Source organism: Aristolochia californica, unplaced genomic scaffold (assembly GCF_029961685.1).
Source record: "Aristolochia californica isolate CCGP_79_NKW_82.1479 unplaced genomic scaffold, dmAriCali1.0.hap1 SCAF_13, whole genome shotgun sequence".
In the NCBI taxonomy this organism is placed as follows: Eukaryota; Viridiplantae; Streptophyta; class Magnoliopsida; order Piperales; family Aristolochiaceae; genus Aristolochia; species Aristolochia californica.
Genome location: NW_027181804.1, coordinates 7,794,726 through 7,817,891, shown reverse-complemented (window position 1 = coordinate 7,817,891; position 23,166 = coordinate 7,794,726). Strand labels below are relative to the sequence as shown.

Sequence of the window (23,166 nt, the reverse complement as noted above, 5' to 3'; positions counted from 1 at the left end):
GTATAAATTAATAATATATTTCCGCAAAATAAAATATTATTAGTTTAATTAATGATGAAAATTTGAATAATTAAACAAAAATACTTGATCAATTGTTTACTTTAACAATATTTTAATTATCACTCTTGAATCACTAGTTTAATATTGTAATAAAAATAATAAAAATTAATAAATAAATAAATAAAATATTTTATTAATAACATAAGATATTTTTACGTGTTATAAATTGACAATGTATTCCCACAAATATAAAAATAATTAGTTTAATTAATTATAAAAATAAAATAATTAAACAAAAATACTTGATAATGAACAAAATTAATAATGAGCGAGAGGGAGAGGGAGATCTATTCTTGCGAGCCAAGATACAAGTTCAAGTGGATGAATCAAGATTTCGATCAAAATCTTGAATCACCCACTTTATTCATGGGCAAGTTCAAGTGGACGAACCTGTTCATCCTCTTAAATGGGTGCCCGTGAATGCACTATTTCACTTTCACTTTACCAAGAGGCGCACTAACTCATCCAGATCTTGAGAGTGTAATCTAACACCTCCACACCCCCCCAAAAGGCAAATTGTTTCGCTTGATAGACTCGCCGTATCCGGACACCGTGACTTCACACGTATTAACATGTATATTTGTTGCTTGTACAAGATTCGTATAAATTTTCACTGATTGTCTGATCCAAAACCACCGTACGTAAAATATCTCAGACCACAAACATCGTAAACCCCAAACTCACAGCGAAAATACCGATTGAAGAGAGAAATCGTGGCCATCCTGTTCATGAAGTGCAATTACAATCCGTTGGACCATATTCTTATTTGATTTTTTATGCGCCATTCTTTCGTTATCGTGGTGCGATGAGGAGCCACGTAACGGGGTTGACGACAGGAGAAGCTCCCGTGGTTCAAAATCTGCCATTTCTGTCGACATTTTCTTGCTTCCGGAGGAGAGAAACTTCTGATTTTTTTCTCCCACCCGGAGTATAAATCAAAGCCTCCAGCTGCTGAGAAGATACTTTGTCACTTCTCGTGCAGGTATGCTTTTCGTTGATTTGCTGAGACTAGTATTTCTTTAGTCCATCTATTTCATTAGTCTTTCTTGTTCCTATGCAGTGATTATTGTAGATATACTAATTGGTTTCGCATGCCTATTTTTATTTGTTGAGCTCTTGAATTCTGTTTAAGTTTAAACTTGTATGTTGGGGGCATTGTCGGACCGGAGTCTATATTGCCTGCTCCACCCTCATCCAAAAGAGAACAAAATACATATAGTAGTCCTAGAAGGTTTCGTGAAAACTGGGTAGCTGTTGCAAAGTTGCACACAATTGTTCAGTTTGAACTTGGAAGTGATATAATGGGTTTTATGAGTGTCACTGTATGACTTTTGGGTATGAGATTGCTTAAAAAGTCTTATTGAATCGTGTGGCGTTCTGTTTGCACTTTTGGATTTTCACTCCCTGAATGACTTATCGAAGCATCAATGGCAGTTTGTGGTTTGATGGAATGATACCGGATGGATTAAACTGGAACTGTTAAGAGGTCATTTGCATTTAAAAGTAATACCAGGACTTCTTTAGTGAATCGACTAAGCACTTTAGGGTAGCTACTCTGCTGGAGATGCAAGATTTATCCTTTGATTGTAAAACTTTATAATTTCTAAAGATGGTCTAAAGTGGAGCAAGTTATGCATGGACAAGTTAATGAGCCTTATATGGAGGAAATCCTATCGCTGGTAATCCATAATCTGCTCAAATGGCTGACTCATGACTCTGCTAGCCAAGATACTGCAAGGCAAATGAGCTTGTTCTCCTGTGTCTTTTCATCATTTCTTACTTTTTACAGCAGCCATTTGTTAATGCTATCAGTGTAGATGAATGACTTTCTACCTATAGGTTGTTATTTAGGGGTCAGGTTCAGGTTTGAATTGCATGTGAGTTTTCTGTACAAGACCATGTAGCCTGTAGGTCATTAAATTCAATCAGCGTTAGCAGGTAGTAGTTTTGATAATGTGCTGAATTTTAACTTGTCTTGTAGCAACTTCTTCATTGTCAGTGTCCTACCTCAAACATCTTGTATAAATGGCAACAACATCTGCATGCCTCGTTTCAAATGGGTTGTCTACCTGTAGCAAGCTCAATTTGAGCAAAGAAATATATGGTAAGAATCTTTCTCCTAACTTAGGCCGACCTTCTTTCGTAAGAGTGTCCAGGACGGTCTTGGCATCTTTGGACAAAAGACAGCATGAAGGAAGAAGAGAATTTCTAAAGCTGTTGGTTGGAAATGTTGGACTTGGTCTGCCGTCACTGGTGAGTACAGGAACTGCCCGTGCTGATGACCAGGGTGTTTCATCTTCAATACTGTCGTATTCCAGGTTTTTAGAGTATTTGGACAAGGACAGGGTTAAAAAAGTTGACCTGTTTGAGAATGGGACAATAGCTATTGTTGAGGCTGTGTCCCCTGAGTTGGGTAATCGAGTTCAGCGTGTTCGAGTGCAATTACCAGGTCTTAGTCAGGAGCTTCTTCAGAAGTTCAGAGAGAAGAATATTGACTTTGCAGCTCACAGTGCTCAGGAAGACTCAGGGTCTCTCCTCTTCAACTTGATCGGGAACTTGGCGTTCCCTCTTATCTTGATTGGGGGTCTGTTCCTTCTGTCAAGGAGGTCATCTGGAGGACTTGGGGGGCCTGGGGGTCCTGGATTTCCCTTTGGTGTTGGTCAATCTAGAGCCAAGTTCCAGATGGAACCAAACACTGGTGTGACATTTGATGATGTTGCTGGAGTTGATGAAGCAAAACAGGATTTTATGGAAGTGGTAGAGTTTTTAAAGAAGCCTGAGAGGTTCACTGCAGTTGGTGCTCGCATCCCTAAGGGTGTTCTCCTCATTGGTCCTCCAGGAACTGGGAAAACCTTGCTTGCCAAGGCAATTGCTGGTGAAGCAGGGGTCCCATTTTTCTCTATCTCAGGGTCAGAATTTGTTGAGATGTTTGTTGGAGTTGGTGCCTCACGTGTTCGTGATCTTTTCAAGAAGGCAAAAGAGAATGCTCCATGTATTGTATTTGTAGATGAAATAGATGCTGTTGGTAGGCAAAGAGGAACGGGAATTGGAGGAGGAAATGATGAAAGGGAGCAAACCCTCAATCAGCTTTTGACTGAAATGGATGGATTTGAAGGCAATACTGGTATTATTGTGATTGCGGCCACGAACCGTGCTGACATTCTTGACTCTGCTCTATTAAGGCCTGGCCGATTTGACCGACAGGTTAACACTCACTCCTTTGCGGTTTACGAGGGGCTCATCATAGATAATTTCGCAATTACAAAATGCTAAACTTTTTTTGTGAAATACTGGTGCAGGTGGCTGTAGATGTTCCAGATGTTCGTGGACGAACAGAGATATTGAAAGTTCACGGCAGCAATAAGAAGTTTGATGGTGATGTTTCCCTTGATGTAATTGCCATGAGGACTCCTGGTTTTAGTGGGGCTGACCTGGCAAATCTTCTGAATGAAGCGGCTATATTGGCTGGCCGTCGTGGGAAAACTGCTATTTCATCAAAAGAACTTGATGACTCCATCGACAGAATTGTGGCAGGAATGGAAGGAACTGTAATGACTGATGGGAAAAGCAAAAGCCTGGTTGCATATCATGAAGTTGGCCATGCAATTTGTGGGTAAGCAGCATCCTCCTCCATTATTATTTGCATCCCACATTGGAAAGATGCTTAGGGGGGTTAGTCCACAATGAAGTGGAATGAATTCCCCCCGCATTACCTAGGTCTTCATATTTAATAATCAACTGATAATCTATCTTTGTTTATGCCACACTTTTGCCATGTATCTTATTCCTATTTCTTGGTTTGTAGAACTTTAACTCCAGGACATGATGCTGTTCAGAAGGTTACATTAGTCCCACGTGGCCAAGCACGGGGACTTACTTGGTTCATTCCTTCCGATGACCCAACATTAATCTCTAAGCAACAATTATTCGCAAGAATTGTTGGTGGACTTGGTGGTAGAGCGGCTGAAGAAGTTATCTTTGGTGAACCTGAGGTGACAACTGGTGCTGCTGGAGACTTGCAGCAGATCACTGGTTTGGCTAAGCAGGTTGGTTAATATTCTACACGTCATCAAGCGCTTCCAGCAAGTATTTACCAATTATTTACCTACAAAGGGACTAGTGCACCTATCTTCAGCTTGGTTAGCATTAGATCTCTTCCAGTTAGTGCTTCTTACGGACTCGATTCTGCTTTACTAATTTGAACTGCAGATGGTGACAACATTTGGAATGTCTGAGATTGGGCCTTGGTCGCTCATGGACTCGTCGGCACAAAGCTCAGATGTTATCATGAGAATGATGGCTAGGAATTCCATGTCCGAAAAGCTTGCCGAGGACATTGATGCTGCAGTGAAGAGAATCTCTGACAGTGCCTATGAGATTGCTTTGACCCATATCTGCAACAACAGAGAAGCAATTGATAAGATAGTAGAGGTACTCCTTGAAAAGGAAACGATGACAGGTGATGAATTCCGGGCAATTCTTTCTGAGTTTGTGGAAATCCCTACTGAGAACCGGGTTCCACCATCTATTCCAGCTTCTGTCAATGTGTAATTATAATATTTTTTGACACTGAACAGTGCCAATTTTCCGATCTTGTCTATAGTCTGAGTTTCCAGTAGCTGTTTACTAATTTTACCCTGAAAGGGTGGACTTGATGTATAACCCGTGTAGAATTTATTGTAATGTAAATTACTATGAATGCCGTTGCATTTCATTGCTGTATTTTGTCTTTGATCGAGTAGGGTTCTCTTCCACTTGTGCTGCTTGCACACCGGTGATGACCGGAAATTCCTGCAAATTAGTAGTCTTACTAATATAGATGATCCAATACAAAAAACTATTTGGTATAAAACATGCAAAATGGATATAACAGCTGAGATAGCTGAACGGTTGAGATAGTTATTGATAATGATCGGATGGCTGAGATAGCCGTTTCTCATGTTTTGTACCAAATAATTTTTCGTATTAGATTAACCCTTGTCCTTCAAATGTGTAAATAATAGCGATATGCTCACTAGATTGCCGTTAAAAGAGGGGGGGAAATGAGAGAGGTCTCAGATAAACTGACTCATGCATATCATAATAATCACTGCATTGTAAAACTTCTAATGAGATGAAATTCTTTCTAAATTCCGTTATAAATGCAGAAATTAGTGCGCCGACTGGATTGCCGTTGTTGGGTTTCATGGAGCTTATTTAATGTACGAGTATGGAGGAATAATCATAACAGCTGAGCTGCAGCTGAATTCCTGCAACTTTCTCCTTTTTCTCCATACAATTCCTTCAATGGGGTCTTTAAGAAGCAAGGACATACCCTTCCACCACACAAACTTAAAAAGTTGCCAACCTGGTTGGCATAGAAAAAATAAAGGGCCCATTTTCAGTTGGGTTTGGCAGCGAGAGAGAGAATCCATTTCTTCTAAGACATTTTAATTAGGCTGTAACTCCTCTTTATGAAACAAGAAAAAACAAAGGAATTTGAGGCTTAACTATAAGGATTGAAAAACTATTCGAGTAGGTTTGATAACTGTTAGAAGTAAAAGCTCTCCCAGTGAGAAATGGAAACTGATAATTTGCAAAAGATTCACTGCAAGAGACAATTAGAAAGCTGAGCAGGCCAGGCAGTGCTTCATCGATTCTTTTTCTGAGCATTAGATTGCATGTTTGCAACAACTCCTTCCGACAACAACATTGGTACAAGCAGCAGTAATTCCTCAAGTGCCAAACCCAGTTGGCAATGAAGAACTTGGTGAGGAAAACTGGATTAGAGCTACCTTCTTTCCCCTCCGTTTTTCTATCAGCATTTGGAGGCCATGAATTAGAAGACCAAACTCACTTCTCACCAACTCTTTATGAAACAAGAAAAAGACAGTTTTTAATAATAATATTAAAAATAATAATTCAAACGGTTCCTTATTTTAAACGTGATCACAGCAAAAAGGACCCAAACCATCATCACAACAACTACTGCACAGGTAGAAGATATCCTGTGACGGATTCTGTAGGGGCCCATTCCCTCAATATTTAAGACCCCCTCTCCCACGACATCCGTGATTTTTCCTCACGCGGGTCCTGGGGTGCATGCCTGGCTACAGCCCAGCCGATCTACCTACCTATTTATTTTGAATATTATTGAGAAATTATATGACCCAGCCCGGTCTCTACCCACCCTTCCGAGTCTTTTATATAGCAGATCCAGACTGACCGGACCGGGTCTGATTATTCAACACTTTCTTCAAATTCTTATTTTATTCACAAAAATTAACTTAAACCTTCCCCTTTCCGGAGGAATTTGTTCCAATGTACAACTTTTTTCTTCCCATTTTACCCTTCCTTTATTTCGCCTTCCAACTAGGGCTCCTATGTCCTCCGCCGCACGTGGATATCCAGTCAAAGGCGCCCGCCGTCCCAAACATCACGTGATGTACACCAAGTCAACTCACGTGCGGGTAACTCAGGTTAGTTCCGCGACACCGTATCCCACAGCGATGCGCACTGCCGCCGGACGAATCCCACCCGGCGGCGCTCCAGGTCGTAGACTACCTCGAACCCCTGCTGCTGGAAGTTCCCCAGCGTCGCCGCGGGCCCACCCGAGTCCGCCTCATCCCCGCCGTTCATCACCATCAAGCACCCGACTTTCCTCTTCCGTCCCCTGCTTTCCTTTAAAAACCCCATAAAGTAATTCCTCCTCGGCAGCGCCACGCTCGCGTTCCCCGCGAAGTGCAGCACCACCCTGGGCGCCCTCACTTTCTCCTCCTCGCCGTACAAGTAGCACCGCCCCAGCCCAGTTGCCTCCTCCGTCGCGGCCGCTCTCTCGTATCTTCCCCGCATGTTGTTGTCGAATTCGTCCAAAATAGCCGCGTAAATCGCCGGCGGAAGCATCGTGAAGGTCGTGCCGGAATCGACCACCACTCCTCCGTCGCCCTTTTTGTTCACGGTCCTCATGTTCTCTGGCGCTGTGATTCTTTTCCGGCCGACGGAGACTGCTTCCAGTCCGACGGAGTAGAAATATAGGTGCTTCGGGTTATCCAGCATGGGAGTGTAGACGAATTCCTCTCCTTCGACATTTGCGGCATCCGAGCGGCCAAGGATGAGGGGACTTGGGCGACGGAGGCGATTGGAGTTGAAAGAATGGGAGATCAGACAGTAGGAGAATCGGCTCCCGAGGTGAGGAGAGAAAGCGGAGAGCTGGGCGGGGAGGGAGAGCTCCCCGCGGCCGAAGCCGGCGACTCCGACTGGCTCAGCGAGGGCCGTGTGCGCACACCCGAATGTGAAGTTGTGCAGACGGATATAAGGGGAATTGGGCTTTGAAGTGGGTATTAGGAGGCTTTCGTGGTGGAGGTTCGCGACGAGGCTGCCGTCCCCGTACGCGTAGTAGAAAGGCGGGCACGGGGAGGAGCAGTCGGAAGTTTCGATGTTGTCCAGGGAGCATTTGGCGATGGCGCAGAGATCGGAGGAGGGAAGAGAGGAATGGACGGCAGAGCAGAAGTGGGAATTGCAGGGGACGGAGGGAGAGGACGAGTGGTTGTAAGGAGATGACTTGGGTTTACCCTCGCAGAGAATACATTCAAACGGGTGACAGGGGAACCAGACGAGGTCGCTCCCAGTGTCCATATAAAGCGTGACAGGCTGCGACTGGTGCGGACCGACGGACAAAGAAAGCGTGTAGTCGCTGCCGGAGGAGAGGGGGAGGGGGATTTCACGATGCTCCCGGTCACGGTGACTCCGGAAGCGGGCTATGGAACGGGCGGAAGAGGCTTTGATGAGGTGAGGAGTTTCTGCGGTCTGGGTGTTCGACAGTGTGTGGGACAGAGGAAGAAAAACACCGGTCGACGAAACATAGAGAAGCTGAAGAGAAAAGATAACAAAAAGAAGAGACGAGAACAGAGCAAAGCCAGATGCCATCTTCATTAAAGACGTTGAACAGAGGCAGAACTATGGGGAAGCAGAGGATATAGAGGCTCCAGGAACTGGAAGAAGAATGGATTTTATGAGGGGGGATTTAAAAGAGGTTGGTGGGAAGGGACGAGAGGGCGAACCTTCTGGTGAAGAGCTTAATTGAAAGAGAGTCGCTAAATCGAACGAATAGCCAATCATTATCTCTAGTTTTTAATGGGAAGAGGTCGGCCAACTTGGATTCATGGGTCTAGCGAACCTCCCTCCATGAAAGCAGAAGAAAGCACAGAAACTCTTTTAGTTTAAAAGAAGCAGAGACAGCAGACATCTCTGGTCAGACAAGTAATGTCCATTTCCGAAGCGAGAGGTTAACGAAGATTCTCACCTCTCACCTCTCACCTCTCACCATCGACACCCTTTTTCTCCAGATTCACGGTTCAGTCCCTCCTAACACCAATCATCCAGTTGGCCTGCATTAATCGGAACAACCACATCTTAATAATACTCCATCAATGAACAAAATTCTCTCTTCTGATTCTTATCTGAACCTCCGCAACACCTAACTCAACTGCGCATTATCACTGGTTCATTTCAATTATTCAGGTTTATTACAGGGAAGAAAGAATAAAGAGCCAAGATATCTGAAAGCCTACTTGCATAGTCACGGGTTGGCCTTTTCTCAACGGTAATAAATGAATTATAAGATTTTTATTTTAAAATGTTATTTAAAATGACAAAAATATATTTGTGGTCCGGGTCTGGGTCTAGAGGGTCCGAATAAACTGGGCATAGAAGTTTAAATCGTGTGAGTTGTGACAGGCACCTGAGCTGGCTCGGCCAGCTGGCACATTCACTAGCATACGCAAGGCCAAGTACACTCCACGACCGCCACGGGGCCCGTCTCCCCAGAACCGAACCCGTTTTGGAGCAACCTGGCAGCGGCGTCGATGCTCGTGCCAGCATCGAGTGGGACCCGCGCCGAGTCAGCGATCCTGGGAGATTCTGTCCTCACTCGTGCGAGTAAAGCCAAACGAAGCGGGCGGGCGTAAAGCGGAACAGCTGTCGCAGCGGAGCCCGCATTGAGACCGTCTCCGTCTGCCTTTTTCTTCTTCTTCTCCTGTGGAGTCGAAGATGACGTCACTGTCCACGTCTCCGGCCGTAAGTCGGGGTTGGTGGCCGGGCTCCGCTCCACGCCTCAAAAGGGGGAGTCAGATTGTAACGCAACGTTTTGTCGGATTCTAGAGCGTGTACCGTTTTGTCGTACGCGGGAGAGGAGATGTAAGCGACGGGTCCATCGGAATATGGACTAGCTCCGGTCAAATCCGTGCCTGAGTTACGTCGGAGTGGTTAAAAAGCCAAGCATGGGCAACTCAAAAAATCAATGGCCTTTCTTTTTCTAGCCCATAAGGAGAATCATAGCCGCCCATTTCAGGTCACTAGGTAAAATACTCGAAAATCCAGAATCTATCGGCAATTTCAACTAATCCAGAGCATCAAAAAGATCAGTGTGAGGCTGCTCCAGATCCTATACATCCCCCAATACACTATAATATGCTATTCTTCTTGGTTTAACTCGCCCGAGACAGAATCAGAATCAGAATCATTTTTAATTTGCAGATTTTGACGAGAGGCTGAGAAGTCAGGAGGAAGAAGTTGACTAGCTTGGAAGGTGGAAGGAATTCCAGCTTGCTTCCAGATACGATGTTTCCTTTGTCCATGTAGAAAAAAGTCTGAATCAAGTGAGTGATAATCTTTCTAGAACTATGTGGGATACACCTTCATTAATTTCACAGCTTCACTCTAATTTCTACCAATGCCTCTCCTTTAGAGATAGATACGTAGGGGTGCCCGTACCTACTTACGTTCAAACAGTTTGATTTAAATATTTTTAACTCGAACTCTAAATTGTAATATAACTCGAACTCTAAACCCTAAACTCGAGCGCAATAGTTTTAACCGCGTTCGGACTCCAACCTATATTTAAAACTTTGCATAAAATATAAGTTAAATAAATTATATATAAATTATATGCCAACAGTACTTGAGTAGAGTTAGTATTCAAAGAGTACCTCAAGCAATTTGAGGCTCTTCTAGAGCTATGAGTAAGAGATAGTTGGACTTCAAAAAACAGATTTTTTTTTCGTGGTGGGGGCGGAGGGTTCTAGCAGCGGTGAAGGTAGCAACTACTGAGATGATGCGGAGGGTAAGGGAGTTTGAGACGAAGGCAGCCGACAAGTAGTTGTCTATGGCGAAGGTAGCAGCTACTGAGACGACACGGAGGTAAGGGAGTTTGAGACGAATGCGGCCGACGAGCAATTGTCTATGGCGACAGAGGCGGCCACAACAATGGAGGGAGGGTCTTGACGATAATAAGGATCAACGATGGCAGACGAGGGGAGGAAAAAATCGAAGTCGAACTCGAAGAGTAGAAGACGACTCCTGCTCCCAGCTCCTGCCTCCCGAGCCCTCGTTAAGTTAATGAGTCAGCTCACAAGCTTTGGAACCGAACCATGGTTCGGTCGAACTAGGTTCAAGATCCAGATAAATCGAATCAAACTAAGTCGGAATCAAGCTGAGCTTGAGCTACTCGTGAACCGGCTCGGTTCGATGCCACCCCTAATGGTATGTATAAATAAATATTATTAAGTGGTGGACGTGTCCTATGAGGGTTACAATCTAAATCATTATACTTTATTGAATATTTTACGAGGAAATGTTTCATAGAGGAAGCCTTTTAGATACAATCATGTTTAAGAGTGGCCAAATCATCCAATGGTTTTCTGACGTGTTACACAGGAAGTAGGCTACTCTAATTTAGGGGTGGCATCAAGTTGAACCGAGCTCCAACCTGTATATATTTGAGCTAAGGTTTGATTTAAATATTTGAAACTCGGGCTTGAACCGAATTCAAGTTCCAACCTACATTTTAAACTTTGCATAAAACTCTAACTACTAAGTAAGAAATGAAAATAGAAAAAAAATCCATGAACGAAAAACATTTGAGTAAAGTTTTTAAAATATTAAAGAAACCAATGAGAAATTACTTATAAGTTTGCAAACATGAATCGAACATTAAGAAATAATTCATGAGAACTTTGTTATTGAAAAAGATTATCATGAACATGATAATTAATTAATCAGGCATTCTAGAATGTACTCAATCCAGCAAATTACCCTATTACTCAAATACTAGTCTAAATAATTATTATTTTTATTTCATATTCATTCTTTCTTAATATAAGTTGAAAAAATGAGGCCAAGCCCTACCCAAGGCCCCAAAAACCCTAAGTCGCAATTGAAGCAAATACCCTTTTTGCCCTTTTTCTCTTCCCCGTTCTCCCGCTTTCAAAAAACGCGCTCTGCTCTGTTTTCGTTCTCAAACTGAACCGGAAGGCGAAGCTCCTCTGACACGTAACTCTTTTCTTGGATTGCTTTGCTTGTTTTTTTTTTTTTTTGTTCGAGAAAAATGAGGGCAAGATAGTGGTGATGCGGCTCGTTATGGTAGAGTAGAATAGGTACTGAGATGCTAAGGGATGCAAAAATTTTGTTGCCCAACTCTAGTGACTGTTCTTCACCAGGCCAACTTGCCTTGGTCTAAGCAGAACAGCTCTTCTTCGCTGTCTATTCCTATGTCTCCTGCTGCCCACGACCGAAGTTCCGTCCCTGCCGCGTAGAGTCCAGTTCTTGCACTCTTTGACTCCTGCCACTGCTCGCTTGAGGCGCGGCCCTCTTGCGCCCGGGCTCTTTTTAAGGACTCATGCCTCGGGTCTTTGAAGAGGTCCCATGCTCAAACGCCTGACATTGTGGTTTGTACCGGTTCGATTATCGAGTGCGGCTGACCCGCTTGTAAGACGAGGGCCAGAGCATGGGGGCGCCTCCCGTCCTTTAGACGATGGCCTCTCTCGTGACTTCTTCTCCCTTCCCATGGAGGAGAAGCACAAGTACCCGAACGACCCTGTTTCCTACGAATGGGGGCATCAAGCTCAACTGGTGGGGTGACTACTTCTTCCACTACCTCCACCCCGTCTCCAACAGTAAAGACTACCAGAAATGGCCGCAACAGCCTGAGAATTACCGGGAGGTCGTCACCCAGTACGGAGACCAAGTGTTCGACCTCTGCAAGCAGCTCCTCACCATCTTCTCATCTAGCTTGGGTCTGCCGGAGGAAACTCTCACCGACTGCTTGGGGGAGGAGGGAGAAAACCTCGGCACCAGCTTCTGAATCAACTTGTATCCCAAATGCCCGGAGCCTCAGATGGCGCATGTGTATAATCATTATCCTATCACTTAAAAAATACAATTTTATAATAACAATTTCATATTTACCTGTACGAAAGTAAAGTTTTACTAATATGAAACTGCATCGTTTGCAAAAGTACTACATAACAAAACAAAAACTTCAAAATCTACAAAAAAAAAGAAAAGAAAAAAAAAGAGAAGATCATACACTGAACAATAATGTCATTCTGGTGAATCTTTAAACAAATGTACATCAAGTCTGCATCCAAATTCTAGAGTCTGATGCAGACACCGATTTGGATAATCGGCGTCATATAAAATTGGTTATATGCATATCATTATTCTTACTTATTACACTTGCAATATACAGAACTGATATCAATGACATGTAGAACTAGGACAAAATATATATCACAATAGAATGGAAAAAGAGAGTAGGACAATTCATATACTACTCAAACAATCAGACTGGAATCCCTTGCTCTACGAGTGTGCCACTGATGGTGGCTTTATCTTCTCCAATAGTTTCTCGGCCTCTATGAACCCACCAAGGGGTCCAATTGACATGTATTTCAAATGTTTCCATCTGTTCAAGTCTAAAAAGTTAAAAAATATGATGGTCGAATGAATTTTAAAGACAGACACGAGTCCTATCTCAGACAAACTAATTCAGAAAAGGCCAGTTCTAGAGCAACTAGTCTTTCAAGATACCTGGGTATGAAGGGAAGTGCCAAACAGTGAAGGTGGAGATGGTCCACACTGTTGAATGGAGGCTGATGAAAGCCAAACCTGTAAAATGATAAGGGAAGAATGAACACAAATAACGAGCAGCATGGTTACATCTCAAATCTGTACATGAACAGGAAAGACGATTCTGACCTATATGGTCTGGGTCCATGGGCATCTCTCTGTAACAGTGACTGACCCACTTTCAACATGTGATTCACTGGGAAGCATAAAACATGCAGTTTATAAGGAAGACTTTCTGATGATTCCAAAAGGTTTCTATCTAAATTTAAGATTAAACACCATGTTTACCTAAATTGTAATCATCAATCCTTCGATTCAGATCCTTCACGGTTCCTATATGCTTGACAGGAATAACCAGATAATGCCTGCCAAGTGATAGGCAGTGGCAATACATTAGTCAATGAGGACAGAATCAGAGAAAAAAAAAGGTTATCTCTGAAAAACCAAAAAAGAGAAGCATGTGCATAATTGCATTATAAACACAATTAATTGCAAGCAGGGATGGAAATAAGTCGACCAAAGCCAAGCTTGAGCCTCAGCTCCACTCAGGCAAAAATCTTGGCTCGGGTTGAGCTCCTAATTTTGCCTCATATACAAAATGGCTTTTACTTAAACAACACATTCAACCCAGCTCATGAACCATAGAGCCAAGCTAGGCAAGGTTTGGACAGCTTTTTCTGGCTAATGGTTTTTGCTCGGGGCTCATAATTGCTCAAGCTAGGGTGAGAACCACGTTAAGTGAAGCCCAAGCCTCTCCCAGACCAACTCAACTCGGTGCTACTCCAAAGTGCAAAATTTATGATTTTCACAAATTAGTAAGCACAGTTATAGAAGATGAAATTTGATGATCCGCATTGAATCAGAGCATAGGAGCATCAGGACATCGTGCTACTATTAGTGCATACATGGGGGACCTTTGGCACAAGTTGCACCACTTCCTTCCACAAACAAATAATGCATCAAATAAACTACCTCACTATTAATTCTGAAAGAAAGTAAAACTCAGGTGGGATAGAAGCTGCTAGGATTAGTGAGCTGCTAAGATGTGCTATACTGGTTGGATCCATTTGATTTAGCTACGTTTCTATCTTCGAACTCTGAAGTCCTTCCAGAGAGTACTTTTGGGATGAGCATCTTATAGGAGGATGCTAGCATGAAACTGGGGTCTTGTTTTCAACAGATGCTTTTATCAGGACTTACAGGCCTAAAACTTGCCATACATGTATACCTTTTTTGGATTTAATTGATAACATGTTATTATCTTTTTTTTTATCTTTATATGCGCCATAAATATGCAATATCTCAAAAAGAAGCGGGAGAAAAACTAAACGATCTAGGAGCATAGAGGTTCTTTACCCATGATCAGAAATATTCTAGGAATGCTGGATACAACAATGAGAGGTATTGCACTTGTAAGAGCCCAAACACAACAGTATCTGAAGTTGCTAGGACCCAGACGAGTCTAAGAACTCAAGTTCAATGAAACAAGAGTCCCCTTCTCCTGGGGTATGTCAAGAACACTGCAACAGTGTCAGAATAGCTTGAACTAAAGTCCATAGGGGGAATAATACAAAAACAGTCCAGCTTACTTGAAAAAAAGAAAGCTCTGCAAATGTAATGGGAGTTGGTAAACATTTGAGGTTTGAGAAATGGGAATTTCATTGAGCAAGAAATGAGGGAACAAAATAACAAAGCTGCTGCACCGGCTGGGTAACAACAAACAGTTTCTTCTCAACTCCCTCACAAGCAAGGGAGTCAACCAACTATTGGTGGAACAAGGCTTACCAGACCAGGAGAGTTGGAGACTAGTGGAGATTTCTTGGATTTCAGAAAAAACGCTCTAAAGACACCAAGGAGGATCCAAGTTTTTAGAACACTAATATTAAAAACAAGTGCAAAGGCATTTTTGTCATTTTACCTTATCTTTATTTATATGTCTTGATGTAATCTTGTTCTATATTACCAACTATGTCTATAGACCAAGTTTCATGTAAAGAGGACATGTAGAATAGGAGATATAGAAAGATTAGGGTTTTCACTTCAGTAAGGGCATTTATGTGATTGTACCCAAATGTTATTATAAATAGAGGTTGGGGGACCTGCACGTACCCCAACGCAGACCATTCTTCACTCTCTCTCGTCTTCACCTTCTCTCCCTCTCATTCTCTCTCTTCAACTCTCTCTTCTTAGTTTTTTCATGGTATCAGAGCAGTAAATTGCATTTGGGAAGACTTTTCATCAAGTTTTTCATCCTTTTGAAGCAAACGTCTACATAAAGGAAGAATCTTTATCCAGTTTTTTGCTAATGGTTAATAAAAATCCAATTTTTTCTCTTTTTCTCTCTACCATAACCCTAGGGTTACTGGTTCTACTGTTCTAACAACAAATCCTGATGTTTTAAACTGCACAAAAGAGGTTTTTTTTGTTGATCTCGGGATGTGCACAAACTCCCAGACCTGTCAATGACATCAACCCTATTGCTGCTCTTTTTGCACTGTATCTTCTGGAATTTGATCCTTGTGTTGGATTTTTGGATTTTTTGATCTGCGCACATCGTCTATCTGCCCAATCCATAATTTTACGTAGTGGGGCCCACTTAAGCTGGTTGATTTGGAATTTTTGGAAGTGTTATTTGATCTGTTTGGTATCTTATATATCTGATATAGCTGATTCTGGTGAGGTTTACACTCCATCTCAAGAATCATATAATCCGTATGGTAAAGATATTATCGCTATCACCTCTGAAAAAGTTGAATGGTAATAATTACCTTACTTGGTCTAGATCTATTAGATGTACTTAAAGGGTAGGAAAAAGCTGAAATTTATAGGGATGAACCTCTTGTCCCTCAAGATGATGATTGGGAGGCTAAGGTCAGTCAAGTAATAACTTGGTTTTGTCAAACGCTTAGCAAATACAACTCAACAGACCAGTCCATTAAGTGCGGAAAGCTAAGTACTTAACCCAAATGGACCAGGGGTGGACGGAAACTAACCCAGGTGGACCGGAACTACCTAGCTCTGACACCCACCGTTCCCGTTCCCTACCGCTTCCGTCGGGATTCGAACGCAGAACGTGGTGCCCAGCTCTGATACCATGTCAAACACCTAGCCAATACAACCCAAAAGACCGGTCTGTTAGGTGCGGAAAGCAGAGTACTTAACCCAGGACTACAAACTCTAACACCCACCGTTCCCGATCAACATCCACGACGGCCCACGCTAGCGGCCCACACTAGTCTGGAAACTAGGTCGCCCCCTCTAGGTCTCCCCTTCCAGGATTCGAACGCGGAACGTGGTGCCTAGCTTTGATACCATGTCAAACGCCTAACCAATAGGACTTCCCAGGAGGTCACCCATCCTAGTACTACTCTTGCCCAAGCACGCTTAACTTCGGAGTTCTGAGTCAGACGCCTAGCCAATACAACCCAAAAGACCGGTCTGTTAGGTGTGGAAAGCAGAGTACTTAACCCAGGACTACAAACTCTAACAGGTTTGTCGACAACTTGAAATCTACTATCAGAAGTTAGGTTATAAACTTTGAAACTGCCAAAGCTATGTGGCTATCTTTTTTTTTTTTTTTTTTTTGAAATAGCTGTGTGGCTATCTTTGGAAGCTCTTTATAGACAAGAGAGCAATCTTTCTAGGGTTTACGAGCTATATACAGATTTCTTTGGCTTGAAAAGTGGTAATAGGACTGTGACAAATTGTTATAGTTCTTTTTTAAGTATTTGGCAGGAGATCAACGGCTTTCATCCATTTACTACGAATGAACAGGAACTCAGAGAATAGCAAAATCAACTCCTAGTGGCAAAATTTCTAGATGGTTCGGGTGCTGAATTTGACAACATAAAGTCACAAGTTCTAGCATCTGATGAAGTACCTAACCTCTCTACTATCTTTAATAGGGTAATGAGAGCTGAAAAGACCATTGTGCTTAAAGTTGGAAAAGATACCAAAGTGGGTGAAGCTACTGCCCTTAATACATCAGCTACAACATTTGGTTCCAGTGAAACGTCCAAAGGGCGCACAAGGACTAGCAAAGGACGAGACAGAGGAGATAGGCAAATTTGAGCGCAAGTGCATTCATTGACGAAAGCACAAACCTGCGTGGGAAAACACCATTACACATGAGAGTACAGCCCAAGGGTTTGAAACTACAACATTACTCCCACCTGCTGCTCCAAATGAATTACAAAAATTAGTCCAGCAGCAGCAACAGATCTCACAACGTATGACACAAGTATCTATTCCTTCTGCATCCTTGGCTCATACTACTCCTCCCACAAGTATGCCTGCATTCTCAATATCTCATTCCCCATCTTGGGTACTTGATTCTGGAGCCACAAAACACATGTCAGGTACGTCCTCACTATTTTCCGACTTAAAAGTGTCACTCCTCATTAAGCATGTTAACCTTGCTGATGAGTCAGTTACACTAGTACAGGCAATGAGAAATGTTACCCCTGCTCCTTTTCTTTCACTTCAATTTGCATTGTTAGTTCCTAAATCTCCTTTAAATTTATTGTCCGTCAGTCAGGTGGCTAAGTCCATAAATTGCTCTTCAACCTTTTATCCTACTCATTGTGTCTTTTAGATCTCATGACGAGGAAGATGATTGGTTTCACTCGTGATAGAGGGGGACTACATTATTTGGACAACCACAACCCAGATAGTACTTTGCAAGCACTACACACATCTGATTCACCATTTTAGTGTTATCTCAGACCCAGTCATCCATCACCTAAAAATTGATTCAAGTAGTTCTAGACTTTCCTTCTAGTATTACTTTTTAGTGTGAGTCATGTCAACTGGGCAAGCATCACCGGAGTTCTTTTCCTATTTCATCTCATAAGACAAGTAAACTATTTGAGCTTGTCCACTCAAACGTCTAGGGTCCTTGTCCTATGACTAGTAAGTTTGGTCATAGGTATTTTGTTTCGTTTATTTCATGTAAGAAAAAATCCGAAGCCTTTGATGTATTTTAACTATTTTAAAATGAAATAAAAAATCAATTTGCAACCTCTATCAATATCTTGCATACAGACAAACGAATTTATAAAACATAACTTTGATTCCTTTTGTCAGTTACAAGGAATTATTCATCAGTCTTCTTATGTGTTCACTCCACAACAAAATGGAATTGCTGAACACAAGAATCGTCACTTACTTAAGGTAGCTCACATTATGTTAATTCATATGAATGTACCTAAGCCGTATTGGGGTGATGTTGTTCTTACTGCATGTTTTCTAATAAATAGAATGTCGTCTTCTGCTCTTGATGGTAAGATTCCCATTCAGATTGTGGTACCCACTACACCTTTTTTCCCTATATCACCTTGTGTATTTGGGTGTCTGTTGTGCACATATCTTCGATCCTTTCAAGGATAAATTGTCTCATAGTTCTGTTAAATGTATATTTATGGGATATTCTCAGACACAAAAACGGTACAAATGTTTCAATCCATTTATGAGGAAAACATTTGTATCTGCAGATGTTACTTTTTTCGAAGATGTTCCATTTTTTGAATCTTCTAGGTCCGAGTCAATTCCTCATATGCCTTATGTACCTAGTCATGTTATTCCTATTCTAGTTGATGAATGTATTTAGACTTCATGTGATGCTACTACTGAGAAACCATTGCAGGTATATCAACGTTGACAACAACCATCTCATCCCGCTCAAGATCCTCCACTCCTAACAAACCATGATTCTTCATCGTCTCCTGATCTTATTTAAACGTAATAATCTTTAGAGGATTGAAGCTTTCTCTAATGATGATTATGCAGGTTCCAAACTTGATAGAAAATCAATCACTGGTGTTGTGTATTTTTAGGAGGAAACCTAGTCAGCTGGAAGAGTAAAAAGCAAAATGTTGTTACTCGGTCCAGTGTAGAAGTTGAATATAGTGCAATGGCCCACACCATCAATGAGCTAATGTGGATGAAAACTGTTATCTAGGAATTAGGTTTCTATAAAAAGGATCCTATGAATATGCATTGTGATAACCAGGAAGCAATCTTCATTGCGAGCAATCCGGTTTTTCATGAGAGGATGAAGCACACAGAGGTAGATTGTCATTTCATCCGGGATGCAGTAATGAGAAAGGAGGTGACCACTCCATATGTTCTTCGGTCTAGTAATCAACTCGACGATATCTTAACTAAAACACTGGGAGAGCATGAATTTCTGAACTTCTGTGGCAAGTTGGGACTATTCGATATATACTCTCCAGCTTGAAGGGGAGTGTTGAAAAACAAGTACAGGGGCATTTTGATCATTTTACCTTATCTTTAATTATATGTCTTGATTTAATCTTGTTTTGTATGTCCAACTATGTCTATGGACCAAGTTTCATGTAAAGAGGACACAGAATAGGAGATATAGAAAGATTATGGTTTTTACTTAAATAAGGGCATTTATGTAATTGTACCCAAATCTTATTATAAATAGAGATTGGGGGATACACATCCCCCAATGCAGACCATTCTTCACTCTCTCTCGTCTCCACCTTCTCTCCCTCTCATTCTCTCTCTTCAACTCTATCTATTCTTAGTTTTTTCAACCAATTAATCCCAACCATTGCATCTCCCTCATTTCAAGAGGCCCTGAAAAAACTTTCCCTTGAAAATTTATAAGTTGCAAAGCAGGGATTTGAAGAGTGCAACATCTGAAAAGGCAGTAGCTTTTTTCTTTTCTTTTTTGAAAAAGAAAAGGCAGTTGCTGTGGTAGCCAATTCAGTTATGAGGGCACTGTGTATAGAGTTGAGTGACGCCAACCTATGATGTCTGTGTCCAAGTTCTTAAGCTGCTACACTTCATCCCATGTAGACCAATATTCACAGTTGCCCTTTCTAATTTTATTTAAAATTTTCATCTTTTCAATTAACACATTTTCTAGACCAAGATCCAAGAGTAAGAAATCATCTCAACCATCGAAACCTCCTAAGCATCCTGCATCTGGCATCCAAATTTATCCTTCATTATTTAAAAAAAAAATTAATTAAAAAAATGATCTGCTATTCATTTGAAAGTTATATCCTCCATTGATCACAAAAATCATCTGCCACACATCAGATCTTATCATTCGGTTTTATCTTGTGAGAACCATCCATGAACAAAAGGGAGAAATGAGAATCAAGATAGAGCAGTGGAGGTGCAAGAACAAAGTTTATCGTTAGCCCTACATTTGGATTTCTATCAACAGATGGTTTTCATGTAGTAATCTGATTCACAAAACCAAAACAGATTGAAAAGTTTAGGTACATGTTTGAGCTTTCTAATGCTCATGTTTACAACATCCATTTTTATGAAGATTTTTTTAAAGGACATGTCCATTTCTGGACGAAAAAATTGAAGAGGATTCAAGGAGATTTTTTGTGCTTGAAATGAAGGATGGATACTCTATAGCAGTTCTTGGCAGCTCCTGAGTATTGGGCCCAAGGAGATGTTTAGTTGTTGGATAGCAGCAGTGGAGCTACCAGTAAGAGTCTTCTTAGGGAGTGAAGGTGGACATACTTTATATGCAGAGATGCATTTGATGCAGGAAAGCAAAAGACAGGGAATAACAAAAAAGTAAAGAGAAAGCTCTAGTCTGCAAAAGAGTCTAAATCAACTACAGGTTCAACGCTTGCAGAGACACTAGCTAGACTTGTCTAAAACCTTTCTCCCCAGTATCCAATGGTTCTTTTGGCGGACAAATGGAAAAAACTTAAAGCCTGATTACCAGGATTTCTCCATTTTCATTTTATACTAATGAAAATTCTCTTTTTGTTGAATGATAGTCTGAACCACGGAAGTAAAATGATTTTTAACAACCAATAACTCGCACATTGTAAATCTTAGTTAAGCTCTACAACATGCGGAGTAAGGACAATGTTTCCAGTCTTGTAATTTTCCCTAATAAATTCAGTAAGCCTCATTCCCTACTAACACAGGTTTCAAGAACCTTACAAGTTGGCTTACATCAACCAAGCTCAAAGTGCAAGCAGTACAGTAGCTCGTGACCCTTAGAAGATTGAGAAAGATGCACGGAAAGAATAGATGAGCATCTCTGGTAGGGAAAAACTCGATGCATTCAGATTGAAGCAAGCAGAACGCATAAAGCCATAAAATTCAGAAACCAGAAGATTAATCGTAAGAACATTGAAATGTAACCTGTACGCAGAGGGGTTGATGTCTTGAAAAGCAACGACCCTTTCATCCTGCGAGAAATCAGAGCGACACAACAATCAAATTTTGAACCATGGAGGTCAAAAAAGACAAAAATGTAGCAGAGAAAAATCTCACGGAGTAAATAAGAGGAGTAGAAGAGGCGGCACGAGCGATCTGACAGAACAAACAGGGAGATGCAGTGGCCATATCAATTACCCAGTTCTCAACAAAATTTCCTTTTCAGCCGGCTATTCTCAAACTACCGACTGTCCGCTTCCTATCGTCAAGGAAACAAGCGAAAATAATATAGATATATTTTGCCTGTGTTCGTTATTCGGCTTCGACGTAGCTCGTGGGAGCTGAGTAAGAAACATAAACGATAAAACGCAACTTTGAGACCTCATTGGAAAAATACGTTACAGAAAAGATTGAAGGGATCTTCCGGCAAATCCTCCGGTTTTCTGCATTTATACGTTCTGAAAAAATTAAAATATTAAATTAGTTAAATATAAAAAATAATATTACTATTTACTTTTATAATATCTAGATATTTAATCAAATTCTTATTTTTATAATATCTAAATTATCACTCTTAAATTAGTAATTTAATATAATATTAAAAATTATAAATATAATAAATAATTTATTTATTTTATTAATAAATAATATTATTATTTTTATTAAAATCTAATTGAATTAATTTAGTCTCGACGTTGAGTGTTGATTGAAACAACGAGTAAAAGTGATCTCACGGAGTGAATTCACTTTAGCTCATTTTTTCACTTAAACGAACTTTTATTCTCCACTTACAGAGTGTACCAACGTTATTGGAGCTATTTTCCCTAGTGAAAGTGAATTAAATTTACTTTTCACTTTCGCTTACAAAGTACACTAACAGGCTTGCAATGATAAGTTATTATTCTCAATATTAGATACAAGATAAAAAGAATTGAGTGATTTTACAAGAATAGACAACAAAATAGTTGTTACTAATGTTGATTATCATCCATCTAAAATCTTCACTCAAGCTACAGAGATGAATGGCAGAACAGAAAGATAGATACGTTTTTTTCTGCTGTATTGACCCTGCAATTTCATCGTCTCTATAATTTCATATCCCAATCAAATCTGTGACTGAGGACATAAAAATGTCCGTTGTTTCTTACTTCCATTGCTTTGCTCATCCACAATGAGAAATTCGTGCAGCTTCATAGAAGAACTCCTCAATTTCCAAGGAGAAACCCACTCTTAACGAATTCAACGAGACTTGAAACAATAGCAGTACCAACTGTATTGAACATGGTAGATTCCTTAACACGAGCAAGCAGGAATCAAGGGTTTAGGACCAACCTTATTTTTACTTTCAGCCCCCTCCGTCGTGTCCCTGGGTAACAACTGATAGCTGATGGACACGGAGGAAAATAGAGAGAAGATGATACGATGAATTTAAGAAAAGTGAGGATTAGAAGAAGAAGAGACGACGAAGAGTTTAGGAGAAGAAGAAGAGAATAGAATAAGACAAGATTAACTCAGAATTAAAACCCGTATATACATTCCCTTTCATCCCGGCTATATATAGCCATACAATTACAGAAACTAACCACTAATTAACAACTGATAATAACTACCTGAACAACCCACAAACACTAACTGCATTAGCCACGTATTGCCACTACCTTTGTGGTCTTTCTGCGTGTGGCCATATCATTCCCCACCCCTTAAGATCCTTGTCTTCAAGGATGAAATCAGGATAGGATATAAACAACCAAACCAACTTGCGTAATGACTTTGTATGGAACCAAGAAACGTTGGGCGAACTTCATGGAGGGTCTGGTTCTAGTTGATCGCCCTCAATATCCCTGATGCCTGTAGGGGGAAAATCCTCGATCATAAATAATTGTGGTTGTTCGCAACGATGGCCTGGAACGAACTTCTCATCACAATAATAGCATAACCCCTTCTCTCGACGTTCTCGTGCCTCTTGATTGGTTATTTGGTAGAAGGTTGTTGGCTGAGTATTAGAGCTTTGGTTTATGTGCTGGGTTGGTGGAGGTCCTAGCACCCCAGCTA

General features: G+C 41.2%; 3 protein-coding genes across 4 annotated transcripts; 1 reads left to right on the top strand and 2 right to left on the bottom strand.

Annotated features, from left to right (window-relative positions):
* Positions 1-785: 785 nt before the first annotated feature.
* LOC137948218 (ATP-dependent zinc metalloprotease FTSH 2, chloroplastic) lies at positions 786-4,772 on the top strand. Its single transcript, XM_068794220.1, has 5 exons — positions 786-1,042; positions 2,042-3,264; positions 3,360-3,673; positions 3,866-4,106; positions 4,270-4,772. The coding sequence occupies exons 2-5, from the start codon at positions 2,086-2,088 to the stop codon at positions 4,609-4,611; spliced, it is 2,076 nt and encodes a 691-aa protein (XP_068650321.1). The 5' UTR covers positions 786-1,042; positions 2,042-2,085; the 3' UTR covers positions 4,612-4,772.
* Positions 4,773-6,039: 1,267 nt separating this feature from the next.
* Positions 6,040-8,402, bottom strand: LOC137948995 (probable aspartyl protease At4g16563). Its single transcript, XM_068795242.1, has one exon. It carries the CDS (start codon positions 7,969-7,971, stop codon positions 6,520-6,522), a length of 1,452 nt encoding a protein of 483 aa, XP_068651343.1. The 5' UTR covers positions 7,972-8,402; the 3' UTR covers positions 6,040-6,519.
* Positions 8,403-12,326: 3,924 nt separating this feature from the next.
* Positions 12,327-21,456, bottom strand: LOC137948966 (bifunctional adenosine 5'-phosphosulfate phosphorylase/adenylylsulfatase HINT4). Of its 2 annotated transcripts, none has more exons than XM_068795202.1 (6): positions 21,232-21,456; positions 21,100-21,146; positions 13,234-13,310; positions 13,075-13,141; positions 12,907-12,984; positions 12,327-12,791 (listed from the first exon to the last, which is right to left on the bottom strand). In XM_068795202.1, exons 1-6 carry the CDS (start codon positions 21,301-21,303, stop codon positions 12,659-12,661), a joined length of 474 nt encoding a protein of 157 aa, XP_068651303.1. In that variant the 5' UTR covers positions 21,304-21,456; the 3' UTR covers positions 12,327-12,658. The 2 variants fall into 2 exon arrangements, with proteins under 2 accessions (XP_068651303.1, XP_068651304.1); XM_068795203.1 differs by having other exon boundaries at positions 12,327-12,781.
* Positions 21,457-23,166: the final 1,710 nt, after the last annotated feature.